This window comes from Struthio camelus, chromosome 7 (genome assembly GCF_040807025.1).
Source record: "Struthio camelus isolate bStrCam1 chromosome 7, bStrCam1.hap1, whole genome shotgun sequence".
Taxonomy (NCBI): Eukaryota; Metazoa; Chordata; class Aves; order Struthioniformes; family Struthionidae; genus Struthio; species Struthio camelus.
The window spans coordinates 14,843,373-14,860,143 of NC_090948.1; the positions used below are offsets into that span (position 1 = coordinate 14,843,373).

At 45.5% G+C, this 16,771-nt stretch overlaps 1 protein-coding gene across 13 annotated transcripts in view; it reads left to right on the forward strand.

Annotated features, from left to right (window-relative positions):
- SH3PXD2A (SH3 and PX domains 2A) overlaps positions 1–16,771 on the forward strand; it is a 272,461-nt gene that overhangs the window by 180,018 nt on the left and 75,672 nt on the right. For 5 of the 13 annotated variants that reach the window (XM_068949734.1, XM_068949736.1, XM_068949738.1 and 2 more), the window contains 2 exons: positions 5,901–5,945; positions 15,751–15,882. In XM_068949734.1, the coding sequence (XP_068805835.1) occupies positions 5,901–5,945; positions 15,751–15,882 (177 nt within the window). Of the gene's footprint in view, positions 1–5,900; positions 5,946–11,472; positions 11,665–11,694; positions 11,768–15,204; positions 15,445–15,750; positions 15,883–16,771 lie in introns of those variants that run through there. The other 8 variants (XM_068949735.1, XM_068949737.1, XM_068949744.1 and 5 more) reach the window with 4 other exon arrangements.

A 16,771-nucleotide genomic window follows, 5' to 3' on the forward strand; every position in this document is an offset into this window, starting at 1 on the left:
TTCCATCAAAGACTGTTTTAAAACACTTGCTTTAAACACGGTGCATCAGGTCCCATGGAGTAAGGAAAGCTTATTTAAGCAGCCCTGTGAGGGGCAGGGCTGGCTGCTACTGTGAACACTGGGGAAGCAGCAAGTAAATCTCATTGTGGCACCTAGGAAGCCTGATTGCTGGCCAGGCCCACCCTGTGTCAGGCTTTGGGCAGAAAAGCTTTTTGTGTTAGGCCCCTCTGGGCTCCAGAGGGAGAGACATCAGTGGCACAGTTAAGCTGTATGTATGCCTTGGGCAGTAATGACTGAAATAATAGATCAAAACACTTGCTGCCTTTCTGTGCCTTCCTCCTGTTTCTCTGGCTATCTGTTGTTTTCTGCCTAATTGAATGAGTCAATTGTGTGGGCCACAAATGTGTGAAAACTATTCCAGTTCAGATGGAGGTGCATCTGCTTTTTTTGTTTCCGAGCTATTTTACAGCCACATTGTAGAGCTGCATGTGGACTCTGCATCAGAGTAACTCAATTTCTAAATTTCTACTGCTATTCTTTGGGGGGGGGGGGGGGGGGAAGGGGGTTTACAACACAAAATACTTCTCTCCCTACCCTGGTATTATTAAATCCTCTTATTTTTCAGTTTAACCAAAGCAGCAAGCCCCTGCTAGGGGAAGGGGCAAAAGGAGAGAAACTAGGGGGCAATCAATGGATGCAAAAGGTCAAAGGCTTGGAAACGCCTCATTAAGGCACTGGGAGACCCTGGACAGGGTGCCTATGGCAGTGCTGCTGCTGCTCTCGGAAGGTGCACAGGAGCTGGTGGTACAGTGCCTGGGGGTGCTCTGCTTGGAGATGTGAGCAGGCAGGAGACCAGAAACAAGCCCCAGAGTTTTCTGGGATCCTCTCTGAGCTTCCTCTTCTTGGCAGTGTGGATGGCCCTGCCAGGAGGAGGTGGAAGTTCCTCAGCTTGGCTGGGGAGGGCAGAAGGGAAGCAGTGAGGGGAGACAAGGAGGCAAAACCCCAGCAAAAGGCTCTAGAGGAGCCAGAGGAGGGATGCAGCCTTGAGCGCTCAAGGCACATGTGCCCTGGACCCTTCCTTCCATTGCAGAAGGGGCACAGGTCTGAGGGCCTGCTGAGTGTGTCATGGAAATACCCCTGCCCTCTGCACTGTGAGAGATTGCTGGGGCTGGCGAGCTCTGGCCTGAGTACAGGCTGCCCCTGGGGTTCCTGGCTGGCTCTGGGGGTTAGGTGTCACGCCCGAGCACCCAGGACAAGGACGCAGCACTTCATTTGTACCAACTCCATCTAGTGTGGATGCAGGAAAGCTCGGATGATGTAAAGGCTTAATTTCAGTTTTATGTTCTGCTCTATGTGGGGAACATTATGAAGAAAAGGCTCAGGACAGCTTCTAAGAAATGGAAAACTAAGAAACACTGTTGCAACTTGTTCTTGCTGACTTATCAGATACTGCTGTTGGGATGGGAACACCCACATCCTTCTCTTAATGCCTTTTATTTTGAATAGCGTTAGAGTAGCAGAAGCACTTGCCTCCCTCCATTTCAATATGAGGAATCGCTGCTACTTACTGGACCACCAGTGAAGCTCTTCAAGCTGGAGTGGAGTGTCTATCACTGACCTCCCAGGAAGCCAGTGTAGTTTCAGTTCATTCAAAGATTTTTGTCACCTAGTCTCTTCCCCCCTTCTTTATAACGAAGGTTGGGAGGATGTATTTGCAAAATGTTCAGCTGCAGTTAGTGCTGTGGTCCTTTGCTAATTAAGCCAATATTACCTCTTCATGGAGAGAACTAATGTCCTACAGAATTGATCACCCTTAAAAAGGGGCAGTGCCTTTTGAGTATCGGTCTCCCTTTCGGCAAGGCCGCTTGTTTTTAATAATCCTTCTCTTGATACTTTAATATGCAGCACGACAGCTGCAGGGAGGTTTTTCCTAGCATGAAGTCCCACCTCAAATATCACCAGGCACTGCTGAAGGGTCTGTTCATTAAATGAACCTAGGATCACTTTCTGGTATGGAAGGCAACTTCCATAGCACAGCTCACATCCCTATCACTGAACTCTCTTACCCTCCAAAACAAGAAAGCTCCATCTAGATTGCTTTTTGTAAATTGTCTTTGGCCTGTGCTGATCTCTCAGCTGTGCCCAGGAGTTGTTTGGGGCAAGGGCTAAAAGGCCAGAACTAAAACCACGCTGAGACTCATGACTAGGATGATCAAATTCCCATGCAGGAATTGGGAATTGCCAGGCAATATTCCTGCAGTAGCTTCATAGGTTAGAAAGCTACATAGATACTAGTAAGTCCCTGATGTCAGCCCCAGCAAAATGCAACCTGTGAGTCTTTAGGCATGTGTTCCTTCTAGCTCTTACAGCAGTACTAAAAATGGGTGCCAGACTGAATATTGAGTGTTGGTGCTATAAGCAGTGCTGCTGACAGAGAAACCCTGCACCAAGATCTACTGGTGAAAGGGCTGCAGCGGAAAAGTTGCTTGGCACCCACTGGGCCAGGACCAAGTTTGATGTGCAGTACCAATGTGAGCCATGAATGTGACATCTGAATTTTGGTCATGTTGGGCTCATGAATTCAACTCTAAACTGACTTCGGCTTTTACAGGACACAGCAAGTTTCAGGAAAAAACTAATGGCATACAAGACAAATCCACTGCTACTAAAATGAGACAAGTGGGGCCGCATCCCGAGTGTGAAGTGTCCGTCCCCAGCAGTCTGGCGCCTGTTCTCTTGCCAGTAGTGGGAGGAGCAGCAATCAAACCAGTCTCGGTGGCAGCAGAAAAGCTTCTGGTGAAACCTAAATAGTGTTCTGTTTCATCTCTTTAGTTCACTACAGCAACCAGCTTAATTATGTCTTTAAAGCTTTTTCCCTTTTTCCTTTCTTCCTTTGCCCACCTGAGGAGTATAGTTGACCCATCCTCCAGCTCTTATCTCTGCAGCGGCAGCTTGAGCAAGATTGGATTCAGCAGCTGTTCCCTGCCATCTTAAGTTTTTCTTTTTAAAAAAAAAAAAAAATTCCTGGTGGAGGAGTTGTTCTGGTTCCAGCTGAAACCAGCAGCAAGGATCTTGGGGGTTGGAGTCAGGAGCAGGCTCAGGCCACCATTGCCTTAGGAGTGAAGGAGTGACTTGCTTTGAGCAGGCAACTTTAATTTCCTTTCCAAATACTGAGTGTGCATGTGTGGTGTGTGTGGTGGTTTTTTTTCTCCCCCCCCCCCCCTTAAGTCATCTGAGACCAACTGCCTTTCGGCAGCGCAGCGGAGGGGGGTGGCAGAGCAGGAAGCAGGGTTTGTTCATTTATCGTTACCAATCCTGTTGGAAAGAGATTCCCAGTCCCATGCAGGATTCCAGTAAAACCCTGTCCTAAAGGGGAAATCCAGGGCCATTTAAAGCTTGTGTCTTGTTGGTGGAAGCACAGCATGTTTCTGGGGCCTTTGACCTTCCCTCTGTACCCTGGCTCCCTCCAAGGCTCTTCTGCTGAGCTCTTTGTGAAGTGGAATCCATCACTAATGTCTGATATTTTTATTATTTGTAGGGGGAACTCTTAGAAGCTGGTAGCAATTAGAGCTTAAATGTCTTGGAATAAAAAAAAAAAATCCCCCAGAAGGAAGTTTAATGCTAAGCAGATGTGCAGGAGCAGCTGAAAAATGCTAGCTGTCTTCTGCTTCAGAAGCAACCTCGTCCGCATCTACTGCTGTCAGGCTCTGTCAGTTGAAAAGTGCTGCTTCTCCTCCTGCTTCTGGGGCCAGGGAGCCCATGTCAGGGACTGGTGATACTGCTTGCTGGGCACTGCTTAGATTACCTTTTCTTATGCTGTTTTAGATCAATGGCTTTGACAAGGAGGAAAAATATTTTTAAATTAACTTAATTGTTAGCTGCTATCATGGAACTTTTTTTTAATGGAGAACTTGGTTCCATATCAATTCTGATTCATAACACAGAGGTGTTTGTAGATAAGGCTACTGTGTGTCTAGTTTTATACTCCTTTCTTCTGGGGCAAGCAAATGGACAGATCTAGTACAGCCCTAAAGCCATGCTGGACGCATCCTATTCCCTCTATTTTTAATTGTTGGCTGTTTCAGCCTTTTGCTACCAGCTTGGAGTCTTTATTTGAAATCTTCTCAGTTGTTCTTGTAATGTTTTCTGATTTGTTGCTGCCACATTCAGGTTCAGCAGTCAGGTGTCGGATCTCCCTCCAGATAAAGAGTTCATAACCCTCTTTGCAAAGGCAGTAGAGGCATACTCAAAGGCTAACAGACAAGTTACTGACAACAGCTCCTTCATGCCCTTTGCTGTGCACGCCCGGAGTGTGTGATAGAAATGTGCTGTATATTCCCTCTCTAAGCTAGAGCACTAGTTACCCTCTGCCAGATGATCTCCTGTTGCACTCTACCAACAGAGATCCTTGACTTTGAATTGGTAATCCCAGTCCAAAGTAAATCATCATAACGCTTATCATGGTGCATCTCACGCTGTATTGTGGCAATGTAATGCAATGCGTGGGTTTGGGGGTTGGGTGGCTGAAAGTCTTGAGGGCTTTTTCCAGTGGCCGCTACTGAGAACTTACTGAAACTTAAGTAAAATACCAAATCCATTTGAGCTCTGATTTTTGCTTTAACACAATGAAAATTGTGGGCCTGCCCTAAGGATTTCAAAACCTCACCGTTACCTTAGTGCTGAGGAAATACAACTAAATGTTACTCTGACCTCTGCTTCTCAGTGAGAGAATGCTTGAAAGCTGTTTTTATGCTCTGTATTTAGTATGTAACTGAGAAATTGCTAACGCATACTAGGAAGCTCATGCAGGTCTTGGCTGTCTTGAAGATGTTCTGTGGCTCAAAAGACAATAACACGTCAAATGGACAAGTTCACTAGGCTGTATATTGCCCTTCTCTCTCCTTCAAGTGGTTGAAAGGTGCATCTTGCCTGTTAAACTGATAGCTTGGGTTCCAAGTTGCAAATGGTTTTGAAATATTGCGTTTTGGAATTGGTTCTGTCAGAATTCAGGAAGTTCTGAGCCTGCCACATAAACACCTCTCCTGTTCATCTCTTCTCCCAGACCGTGCGAGAGCAACTACTGTCTTTATGCTCCCTCCTCCCATGTAACAGGAACAATGTTTGCCTGAGATATTGGTTCTCCCTTTGTAACGGGGGTGAATCTGCTAACTTTTAAAACATACTTCTGATATAGTCAAACAAAAATTAACATTTGAACATTATTCCCAGAATCCTGAGCCAAATATTTACACCTTATTTTGTGGGGGAGTTCTTTGATCTTTTTGATAGCAACTGTATTAACTTTCTCCTTAACCGAGTTTCTTCCTAGCATTCATTGACTAATGAATGTTGTTTCTATTAATACTTTGAATGCACCTTTATTAGATTTTTTTGAATCCTTTTTTATGGTGTATTGTTTATCTCTTGTTATCTTTCTTAACATTATTCCAGGGTAAGAAAATACTTGTACTTGCATGTGTTTGCTAAGCTCCATTTCTATGAGTTGCCTGTTGGTTTCATGGGGATCATTAACAGTTGTAAAGCTAAGTGCTTCTACAGGGCTGAGGCCTAATGAGTCAAATGTCTCTTGGTTTCTATTCCCTGTTCTATTGGGAATAAGCTTGGAGCATGTTTTAATCCCAGATCTCAAAATTGGGCTGCAACAAGTCAGTTTCATAAGTTCTGCAAGTTATCTAAAAAGTAAAAATGGACTGGAGAGTTCTTGTGACTTGCCCTTTCATTAAGTCCCCATCATGCCAACGTTGCTCTTAATTTTTTTTAACACTTCTTTCAAAGCTGTTCTGACTGCAACTTTCAAACTTGCTGTAATTTTTATGACTGCTTTCCTGTTTCTCTAATTCCTCTCTCTCTTTATGGCTGCCTTCTTCTTGGATTTCAAGTTTGGATGTCCAGTTTGTCTGAGACTCCAAAAAAGAAAGTCACAGGTAAAGTACTGTGTCTTCTTTTGCATGCTATTAGAAAGAAAAGTCTGTAGTTGAAACTGTTTTCTTGGGCGTTCTCTTTAATGTAAGTCTCTGACTGTAGATTTCCAGAATTTGTACTCTGCCTGTGTACTGATCTTTCATGATGCATATTTTCTGACACGGACGAGCTTTTCTTTTCTGATGCCCACTTCACCTTGATGTCGTTACCAATGATGGATGGTGGTTTGCTGTGTTATTTCCTTCATGCCCAACTCCAGAGCCACAACCAAAGGCAGCTTCTCCCTCGAGGGAGAGGAACTTGGTGATGTGTACCTTGTTCTTCTGAAATGCTCCTCTCTTGTTTTCCTGCAGTAAGTAGAGAGGATGTCATATCCCATATTTTCCATATGGCACATATGATATATGCCTTTTTGAGGCAGCTGCAAGGCTTTCATGGGAGCATCAGGCTCCTTGTCACAAGAAGATGTGGAAGAAGGGGCAGGGAAGCAAATTCTAGGAGAGATCAGGAAGACTAGAAGACTAGCCTAATCCAAGGCAAAAGCTAAGCTTTATATAATAAGGAATCTTAGATCTTCTCCTGATTATCCAGTAGAGTCAGAGAAATCCACTGGATTTCTCTGCAAACCTTTGTCACCTTACATGAGCTACTGGAGAAGAGGCCTTTTCTCTCCTAAGTTTGAATAAAGGATGAAGAGCTGTAGACTTCAGTCTCTCAGACACTTTTTTTCTGGCTTTCCCTCTTGAAGAAACAAAGGTGTTTGTGATCCTGTGCAGAGATGTGAATGTTGTGTACATATAGTTATGATACTTATGACTGCAGTCATATTTTGTATGACTTAAAGAGTGTTTTAAAATGGGGAAGCCATTTTATTCTGAACAGGAATTCCTCTCCATTTGAAGTGTTCATGGTGCACCTTGTGCTGGGCTATAACTGACTTCAGAAGTAATTTCTAGCCCCTGAAGAGTTTCAGACCACTTGGCTAGCCTAGCTGTTGCGAGTTCTCATGGCTGTGGGTGGCTTTACCCTTCCATCTCTACCATGTACTTAATATTATGCACGTTTTCAAGGTGACACTTGTTTTGTGTCCATTAAAGATGCCTGACCTTAACCACTTGGGTGGTCAGGCCAGCACAGGTTGCAAGCTCAGTGAGCATGGAGAAGTTCTGTCTTCTGCATCTGATTCAGCAAATATTCAAGCTCATGCCTTGCTCTAAGCATGTGAACAAAATCTTGTCACCATCAGTGGATGAGTGCTAGTAGGTCTGAGTTGTTTAGTAAATAATACTACTGTGATTGCAGCAATGCTATCCTTGAAAGGATTTGAATAAACCACCGGAGGAATTCTCTCTCCAACCTGAGCAGAATAGGTCTGACTTCAGGGTGACAGCTAGACATGATAATGCTTCAGATATGTTGGCCTTCAGTCATAGGAGTGTGGTAACTTACAGATCAGAGATCTGTAGCAGGATGAGAAAGAGTAGGAGGGAAAAAGTGTTAAGAAGGAGAGTCAGAAGAGGTGGTGTCACATGAGAAGAGTGGCGAGAAGCCCACAGGCCACCTGGTCGAGGTAGTGGGCAGAAGGTTGGGTTTCTTTGACTCTTTTCAGCAGATCTTGCAGAATGTTCTGGAGAAACTGGTGGTTTACATCTGTTCAGACTGTTTTATGTTGCCATCTGTAAAATGGCAAGTTAAATGTTAGGTTTTCATCTCCTTGCCCTTCAGAAAGCTTGAAAGCCTTAACTGATATAAATTCCTTCCCTTCTGTCAACTGATTTTAGTTAAATGCATGTTGCTGATTTGGCTTCAGAAAACTTGTGCTTGATGATAGGGATGATGGGGCAAATGTAAGTGGCTCTTTCTTTTAAGCACTATGCAGTGCAGTTAAGGAAAATGTTGATGTATCATCCTACACAAAAGTCTTGTAGTGCATCTGTCCAGGTTTTCAGCTCCCCATGCTGTTCCAGTTTACACAGCCATTCAGTTTGCTTCTTGCTCAAAGATATCCTCCAGTTTCCAAGATAGCTGTGCCTCAGTCCTGACCTGCCATGTGCTGTATTGCAATGTGACAGGCCAACAGAGCAGACGATCTGGATTTGAATGTGATCCTTACCCTTATAGTACATATCTGTAGCCAAGGTTGGGGGTCAGGAGACTAGAGCAGAAGGAGGTTTGGTGCTGCCCAAACCAGTGCTCCAGTCTCAGGACTGAAGCTACTCCGTGAAGCAGAAACTGAGGTGTGTAAGGCTTCTGCTGTATGTCAGGTCCATGCTTTGGAAATAGGTGGATGCCATCCAGCTTGATCCCATGAGGAGCTGCAGCTCTGGAGGGAAACCAGTGGTTATCTTTGCAGAATTACCAGGACAACAGAGCTTTGCATGACTAAGCAACCTGCCTCTGTGTCCTGCATGACTAAGCAACCTGCCTCTGTGTCCTGCATGACTAAGCAACCTGCCTCTGTGTCCTGCATGACTAAGCAACCTGCCTCTGTGTCCTGCTACCCCTTGTAAGCAGCTGTATGCTGGTAGGGTAGTTGTGGGCACCCCAGCTACAGTTAAATTCCTTGGCTACTCTGTTTTGTGCTATGTGAAGTAGTGTGAGCGAGTTGCAGCACTGAGTAGGACTAGGTCAAATGCCAAAATATATAGGTGACTTCAGCCTGGTGGAGAACCCTGTCTAGCAGCTGTATGGAAACCTCCAAGTGGTTTAGCAGATTTGTGTGCGAATACTTAAGTTTTTTCTTAGCTGTTGCTACCTGTAACCTAGTTGGTTGGAGTCGCTCTTTAGGGAGCCAACTTTCCAAGAAGGAGTGGAAAGAGGACTCAAATTCTTTTTTTCCCTTTCACCCTCCTGCCTCTAATTTTTCTTGGCTCTAGCTTAAAACTTAGCAGATCAAAAATAAAATAAAATAAACCCTGAGACTAACAAGCTCCACTTGGCAAGGGTCAATACAGAATTTCTCTATTTGTCAAGATTTTGTTGGAAATACTGCTGAGGACCATAAAGAAGGAACACACCGAAATGGAGCACTTACTTGAGAGCCCTTGCTGTTTACCATGGGCCAAGCTCATTCCTGATGCGCTCCCAGTGGGGGTTGCATTGTGCTGCTGGTTCTAGCTGCGTGTCCGGCACGTACTCTGAATGCTGGAAGCCATGGTCTACCTTACAGCTGCCACTTGTCTCCAACTCATGAAGGCTTATCCAGATCTTTGTTCTTAGAAGTGCTGGAAACAACTATGCACCCCTTATGTTTGGGACTCGATCCAAGAATTGAGTTAACTTTTGCAGCCACGATGACTGGCTGCGTTCCTTCCTGCCAACGATGCACGCTGCAGTTGGCTTCGTCTCCTTGTAGCTGTCTGTAGCTGCCTCCAAGGGGGCCAGGAGGGAGTTAATGCAGCTCACAGCGTTACTGACTCTACCATATTTTTGCATGTGTAGCCAGAAGGCTCATGAAAAAGGATGGAGGTTGAGCCGCTCCGCAAGGAAGCGATTGCCCCATCTGTTGAAAAGCCTGCAGGACATAAGCACTTTGGGGTTGAGGAGGGTGTGTACATGGATGCCTGTGGGATTAGTTTCATGTAGGTAATGGTTTATTAAAATCTTATTTGCTGAGAAACTTCTTGTACATTAGTTATTACTACTAAGCTGAGATGAGACTGTCTGCATGCTGACCTATCCATCACTGGATGGACAGTGCTTAACCTGGTGTTATTTTCAGACTGTTTGAGACCTATGTTATCTAAAGTTTTTAGTCTAAGCTTCTCTGGCTTTGACTCTTCTGAATTACTTAAGTGGACAGATCCAAACCCTTCCCTTCCTGTTTTTTATCCCCTCTCTGCCTAACAGCAGAACGTTACCTGCTTCTGAAACTCTTCTCTGAAAAGGCAAAAGAATTGCCTTGTCCTTACCAAAAGAAATATTTGGCTGAGTTCACAAAAGAAGCCACAAAAATAATAATGTATTAATAACCCCTTTGAAAGAGGAAACCAAATACTTGGAGAAGGTTATAATGAAACAAAGGGTTTCTCTTGCCGGTACTGTTTCGTTAGCAAGACCTTGAGACTGGATTGAGCTTGTACTGAATTCCTTTGGTTATCACAGGCAGTGCTGAAATTCTGGCTCTGCCTTTTAAAGATTTGTGGCTCAAGACTGTTATACCAAGAGGTGGTTTGATTTCTGAAGCCAAACAGTTAGAACTAGGGGGGCTCCTGTTGTACAATTCCATATATGTAAAGGAGGTCTCCTGCACCACACGACTACACGAAGGTCTGTCTGGGAGAAAGAATCAAGATGGATTCCACTTTCGCATTGCTACAACCTGAGAGTGGCCTTCTACCTCCAGGAATAATTAATGTGAAACTATGGTCTGGAATTTGAGAAGTGGGAAGGGGGCCAAGTAGTGACACTTTGGGCTGAAGGCTTGGTTGGAGCACATAAAGAAAACTGAATAGGAGACGAGATCCTGGAGTTAGAAACCTGTTCTTGATCTGCATCCTTGTTGTCCCCAACGAAACTTGTAGTCTTGCCCCACTGTTTACTCTAGGAACTGGTGGTTATAAGAACTGTGCTTTTCTGAGACTGAGAGATCTTGAGCTCTTGTGTGCTCTACCTGGTATAGTCTGTCTTTGTGTGGGTATCTGTGCAATAGCTGCTTAGCTTAATGCTTAGGCAGACCTAAACAGTCTGTCTTAAAATATTTGGGGGTAGATCATTGGTGGGCAACCAAAGCAAACATGCAAGTTTAACATGTGCTTTTATGGTACTGGCATGTTCCTTGTGATCAGAGAAAGTATAGAAGCTTGTCATGGGATAAAACCCTGCCGTGTCCTGTATTTAGAGCTGGGCACGTCGTAGTTGTGAGGGGATAATCTGGTTTGGGGATTTTAAGCAAGTTTACTCCTTTGGAAGGAGTTTTCCAAAGATGCATAAAGGATTTCCCTTGAAGAATTGGCTGTAACAAGAAACCACAGTTCTAGATCTAGGATACCACAGTTATTTCTCACTACATGCAGGAAAGTGCTACGCTCTGACTTCATTCTATGGAAAATAATGACACTCTCAATGAGGCACTTTGCCAGATGCCCATGGACAAACCCTGCGTGTGTCAACAGCAGTTGTGCCTGCTGAGGTCCAGGTCTAAAAAGCTGAACTACCTGCCAGTTGCTTATTCTGCTATGAATCATGCTTATGGTGTTCACTGACTGTTTCTGTGGCTTTGGCTTCTTTTAAAAATCTTTACTGATCAGCCCAGGACTAATTCATTTACTCTGAATCTGTAAACACTTGATTGATAATCCTAAAAGGGCAGTATGAAAACCTGCATGCTGTATGGATTAAAAGAGCAGACGTTTATAGCCTGATAACAACAGAATACTCTGGCAGAGATCAGGCTTCTCAAATTTCCATATCCAGACTTTTTTCTGCATCCGGTTGGTTTGAATTTTTGGCTATTGCAAAACCATCGTTGGTCTTAGCTGTTGCAACATAGGAGGAGGAGGAAGGAGTTGCTTGGAACTGGTGCTCTGTGCTCTTATTTAGGAGGCTTTAACGGTCACTGTCGGTCCCCGAGCGCTGCAGGAGGAATAATGCTCCCTCCTTCCCGCTCCCCGGCGTGGGGTGCAGGGTGCAACTGTGTCACTTCATAGCGAGCCAGCTCCTTGCGAGGAGCATGGACGAGCTCTGACATTACTGCCCGGTCCTGGGAATGTAATCGCTGAGGTGAGGAGCGGGTGAATTGTAAAGTGGAGCCCTATGGAGAGGAGGAGGGGTATCCTCAAGATTTTAACCAGGAAACGGACTCGAGGCAAAAATAAACAGAGAGGCAAGCAAACTCTTATTTCAGCCCGCAATCTATTGTGTGCTCTGCTCTGGGGAGGGCTTTGCAAGCGGGAGCTAAACTGAAACACTAATTCTGTGCTGTTTTTCTCTTTTTCTTTTTTGAAGGCGGGGGGGGGAGCTCTGTCAAGCAGATGGGCCTTATCCTATCCTCTGCTTTCCACTTGCACTGCCTGAGCTGAGCAGGCTTTGAGCGGGGTGTCGTGTGCATGCCGAACTGCCCGGGGAGCGCACCCTGTTCTGCATTGCTCCCTTCTCCAGCGTGGTTCGAGCTGAGCAGGCGGAGACTCTTCAAAGAGATGCTGTGTCCCGTGTGGCAAATTAGACCTGAAGAAATTGGCAGGGATTCGCAAGTGCCCACGGCTGGTGGGTGCAATTGGTGCTGTGCTCTCTGCAGTGTTGCCTGTCTTGTTCTTTTGAATTCCCCCTGGGGAAAACCCACAGTCTGACATAACGTACCGGGGATGTCGTGAGCGTTTTGGGTGTCGCTGAGGAGAAGTTACCAAAGATGCTTATAGGGGAGAGAAGGCTGAGGAAGGCTAATGTTTTTTACTGATTATGCCTGAAGATAATACAGTAACAGTGTAGACTAACCCCCCAAAAACATATAAAGCTCTGATCACTGGGAAAAGCTGTTTCTTGTTTCTTTCTTCTTCCTCCCTTCTTCCCTTCTTTAGTGTTGCTGAAGTCTTTGCTGCTGTGCCGCGTGATGCTGGAGGGGCTCAAGGATAGCTTGCGAACGGCAGGTCTGCTCCTGTGTGTAAGAGAGCATCATGCCAGGAACCACACAGACCCCATTCTCCCTCCCCTAAAAAGGGTATCTTCTGGGCATGATCTGCTGTAGCTGTAAATGAATAATTTTCTTTGGCCTTGGTTACTTCCTAGACCAAGGAATTTTTCACCCTATTCTTTTTAGGTGATAAATCTCTTAATAGGAACCATGTAAAATTCAGGCCTTTCTAACAGAAGCTTGTTTCTTAATTGTATGTGTAACACCAGTCACTGCGGTAACAAAGAAATCCTCCTGCAGCGAATGCTTTATCCTGCCAAGGCAGGATACAGTAAACCACCTCATAAAGTCCTGCTAGGTTTCAGATATGTGACTGCAGACATAACCTATCTTGCTGGGTTGTTAGAAAATCACCTTTTCTTTTTTCGAGAGTGAGTGAGCTGAAGAAGTAGATTTGAAATAATTGAAATGCCGTGTCTTCCAATTTAGTGGCAAGGCTGTTCCTCTGGCATCTGTTCCCTGGCTCAGATGTCAGTGAATGATCACGGGGTGTTTGTCAGCTTGTGTTGTGCACGCGCAGTCCTCCCTTTGTTCCCTGCGGGGATGGTGCATCACATGAGCACCAGGCCTGCCCCCAAGCCCAATGTTGTTTCATGTATGTGGTGGTGTGGGTTCCTTCCCTCCTTCCCCCCCCCCCCCAACTGTCCAGGAAACTAGGGGAAATAAGACACCTAAGGTGTCTGTTTGGCAAGTTTCCTATCTGACCCTTGCTCCCTTTGCAGTGGTTCAGTCCCTCCTTTTGCCTTTTCACACACTGAATTCTCCACTGATGCACACGTGTACACATACTGCCGTGACAGCTTTGTGTTCTGGTTAGAGAGCCCATCTTCATCTGAAGACTAAAATGAAGTGAGGATTGTAGTGGTTACTCACACTAATAGGTTGAGGGAAGACAAATATGCGCTCCCTTTCTGGACTGGAGAAGGAGCTGCATGGGAAGCCATGTGAAATGGGGGGGAAAGCATCTCATCACACTCTACCAGGACACAAAGTTGAGATGATTCATCATGAACAGAGGGTATGATGCTTATTTAGAGTGGACAGCTATGGTGAAAGTTTTTTATCAAATATTTTAATGTTGTCACTTCTATCTTCTCCCCTACCCCACCCCTTCCTGCTACTTTCTGGGTCAGCCATCCGTAAAAGAGCTAAATCTGTTTAACAGTCTTCTAGAGAACACTCCTCTTGCAAAGAAAATAAATCCACATGACAGGAGAGTCATGTTTAGGGAGCAAGAAAGTCTTCTCATTCTCTAGTGTGTTTTGTTTTTTTTTTTTTTTTGGCCTGTCCCAAAGGGAGGCACTGTGACAGTGTTTGGCTTCAGGAAAAGGTTGGATTAATTGTCCTTGGTATAGATTTATCATTTCATGGAAGGCCATTCTAATGGCTGATGTGTTCTTTACCTTCCTCTTGGCAGGGACACTAATTATTTGTCTGTAGAATCACTTTGCATCTTCAGCCCAAGCAAATATGAACCTGTGTAACTGTTGAAAATGCAGTGCTAATCATCTTCTTGGCCATTAGTCCCCTGACTTCCACAGTGGACAATTTGCTAGACCACGCTGCTTCCTTCCTGTCTTTTTTGGCCAACTTCTCTGCAGAGATCCAAGAGACCTGGATTCAGCTCCTGGCTCTGCCCTGTCACGTGAAATGGGACTTTCAGCAAGTCGTACATCAGCTTTTGTTTCCATTTCCAGCTGTATCTGAAAATTTAGAGAGGTGGGAACCATCTCTTTCTATGTAAAACACATAAGATACTGTTGGCCCAAACTGCTCTCTGCCTTAGCAGACAATACTATAGTTAGGCAAACCTGTAAAATGTTTGTATTAAAACATCTGATGGCTTTTAACAGAGCAATTGTAGATGCTTTTTGTTCTGGCCTAATGCTTCAAAGAGCATGCAAGTATCTCAGTGTAAATTAAGAAAAACTGATATCATAAAGGTTTGCATGACTTTCCTAGGTAGCTTCCAAGCAGAAGCACATACGCCGTGTGTCTGTGCCTGTGCTGGGAGGTGAGAGGCCCCGTTGGCAGTGTGTCTGCTGCATCTGCGAGCTGGGCTGTCTCGAACCGTGAGCGGCAGTGCGCGGGGAGTTCTCCCTCTGTGTCTGGCACCACAGCCCGCCTGGTTCTCAGCTCCACCCCAGAAGGCCCAGTTTTAGTTTGGGGGAGAGAAGTCCCCTCCTCCCAAAAAAAGAAGGAACTGCTTGAGTGTGGGTATCTCTGGGGGAGAAGAGAGGAGAATAGTTATTTTGTGCTTTTTTTTTAGTCCCTCTTTGCATGAGAGCCTTCTCTCATTCATAAGTAGCTGGCGGGGTGGGGCAGAATGGTTGGAAAGGTTGGCCTGAAATGCCCCAATTCGCGCTGAAGGGAGATGGAGCAGGGGAAGCAGGACTGCACTTTCCCTCCCCAGGCACCCGTGCCGTCCGCGGCAGCCACTGGGACTCGGCGGCTCCCCGCGGTTGGAGGCTGTTTCTTCTGCGGGGAATGCGGAACTGGAGAGCTGGCGGGGGGCAGGAGGGGGGTGGCCGTGTTTTAGTATGACTCTGGCGCTATAACTTTTTTCTTCTGTTTCAAGTAAACACTCTTCCCCGCCTTCCCTCTCTCCCTCCACCCCACCTCCTCCTTTCAATCCCGCTCATGTGTTTCTATTTAAGGGCTGTAGTGCAGACGAATATGATTGGCATCTACAGCCCCCTCTTGACTCACAGCTCAAGCCTTTAGAGTGGAGAAGGAGCTGAGACTCCAAGGGGAGAGCTGTTTTTTCTTTTGGTTCACTGGGGGGATGGCTCAGCTGTGGATTTATGCTGCTTCTACTCAGGATTTTTCTCTCTGAATGGGAGCAAGGATTGTGGAAACCATGTTGGGAAGAGGTTTATTTTCAGAATCCATCATGAAACTTTGCAACTAATTCACTACTCGGCTCCTTTTCATTTTTTTTCCTCCCTCCCCTTTTTCTTCTTCTTCTCTCCAATGTCCCTCTGTGCTGCTGGGTTGTGGGCCAGAGGAGGCTATTTCTATATGGCCAGCCATTTGGGGATATGCTGCGAGCCAAGGTTGTTTGCTGATTCGCTTGGCTCTGGTGACAAATTGGCCTGTCGTGAATCGGATGGACGGAGGTCGCTCTCGAGGAGCCATGGCTGGAAGCTGGCTTACAGCTTGCTTTTTCCCTTCCCCAGGTGCTGATGCTAGCTCTGAACCCATGATCCTGGAGCAATATGTGGTGGTGTCCAACTATGAGAAGCAGGAGAACTCTGAAATTAGCCTCCAGGCTGGAGAGGTCGTGGATGTCATAGAGAAAAATGAAAGCGGTAAGACAAGCTTGCTTCTTTTTCCTCTTCCAATGGTCAGATTTTTTTGCTTGTGTTCCTCCTCTTTATTTCCCTCATCACTACTTGTAGCTATATGTTAGCTCCATCTGGTACAGTCACTATGTCTGGCCCAGGATGTTGAAGTTTCTTGATGTTGATTTGGGCTGGGGGCCAAATGTTGCCTTCTACTGTAAGAATGTTTCATAGGTTTTGTGCATTAATTAGCCAGAGTACACTAATGGAAAACCAAGGTGACAGAGAAGGATCTGCAGCTAATGAAGCTGATATATAGTAGAATGATATAGCTGCCCTGCTGTCACTTCAAGTCTCTGTCAGCCTTTCCATTACTAACCCTCTTTTTGGAGGATTTATAGGATGAGTGTTTAAAAATTGCTTGGGATGAAACTTGGCTTGACAGTGTAGCCCGTGGGCCCAGAACTCAGTCGGGAGGGGAGAGGATGTGCGTAGATAAATACGTGGCCATGCACAACCTCCAGACTTCTTGCAGAAGTGTTAATTGGGGAATTCTGAGGCGAGGAGGCAGAGCCTGTCGTGTGAAAGCAGATAAAATCCCCTCTTCTGCCATCCTTGGAATAGCCAGCCTCTCTTGGAAAAATGAGACTTTTGGCAAGTGTTTGTATAGATGTCCTTTGTGTACTTTAACTCTTGGATGCCTGGTAGTTTTTCAGTCAGCCTGAACAAACCTATGAGACTGTCTACATGTGAGTGTTTAGAGCAGGTTAACAGCTGGTTTCAATAAGTGCCTGTCTTCAGGGGCTCCCCTTCTTCCCCTCCATTGCTCCTTGTGCCCTTAATCTAAAGCTGTTATCCAGGACTGTGGTTCCCAGTCCACTTGCAACTTGTGCGTCCTCATGTGGAGGAGCTGGTG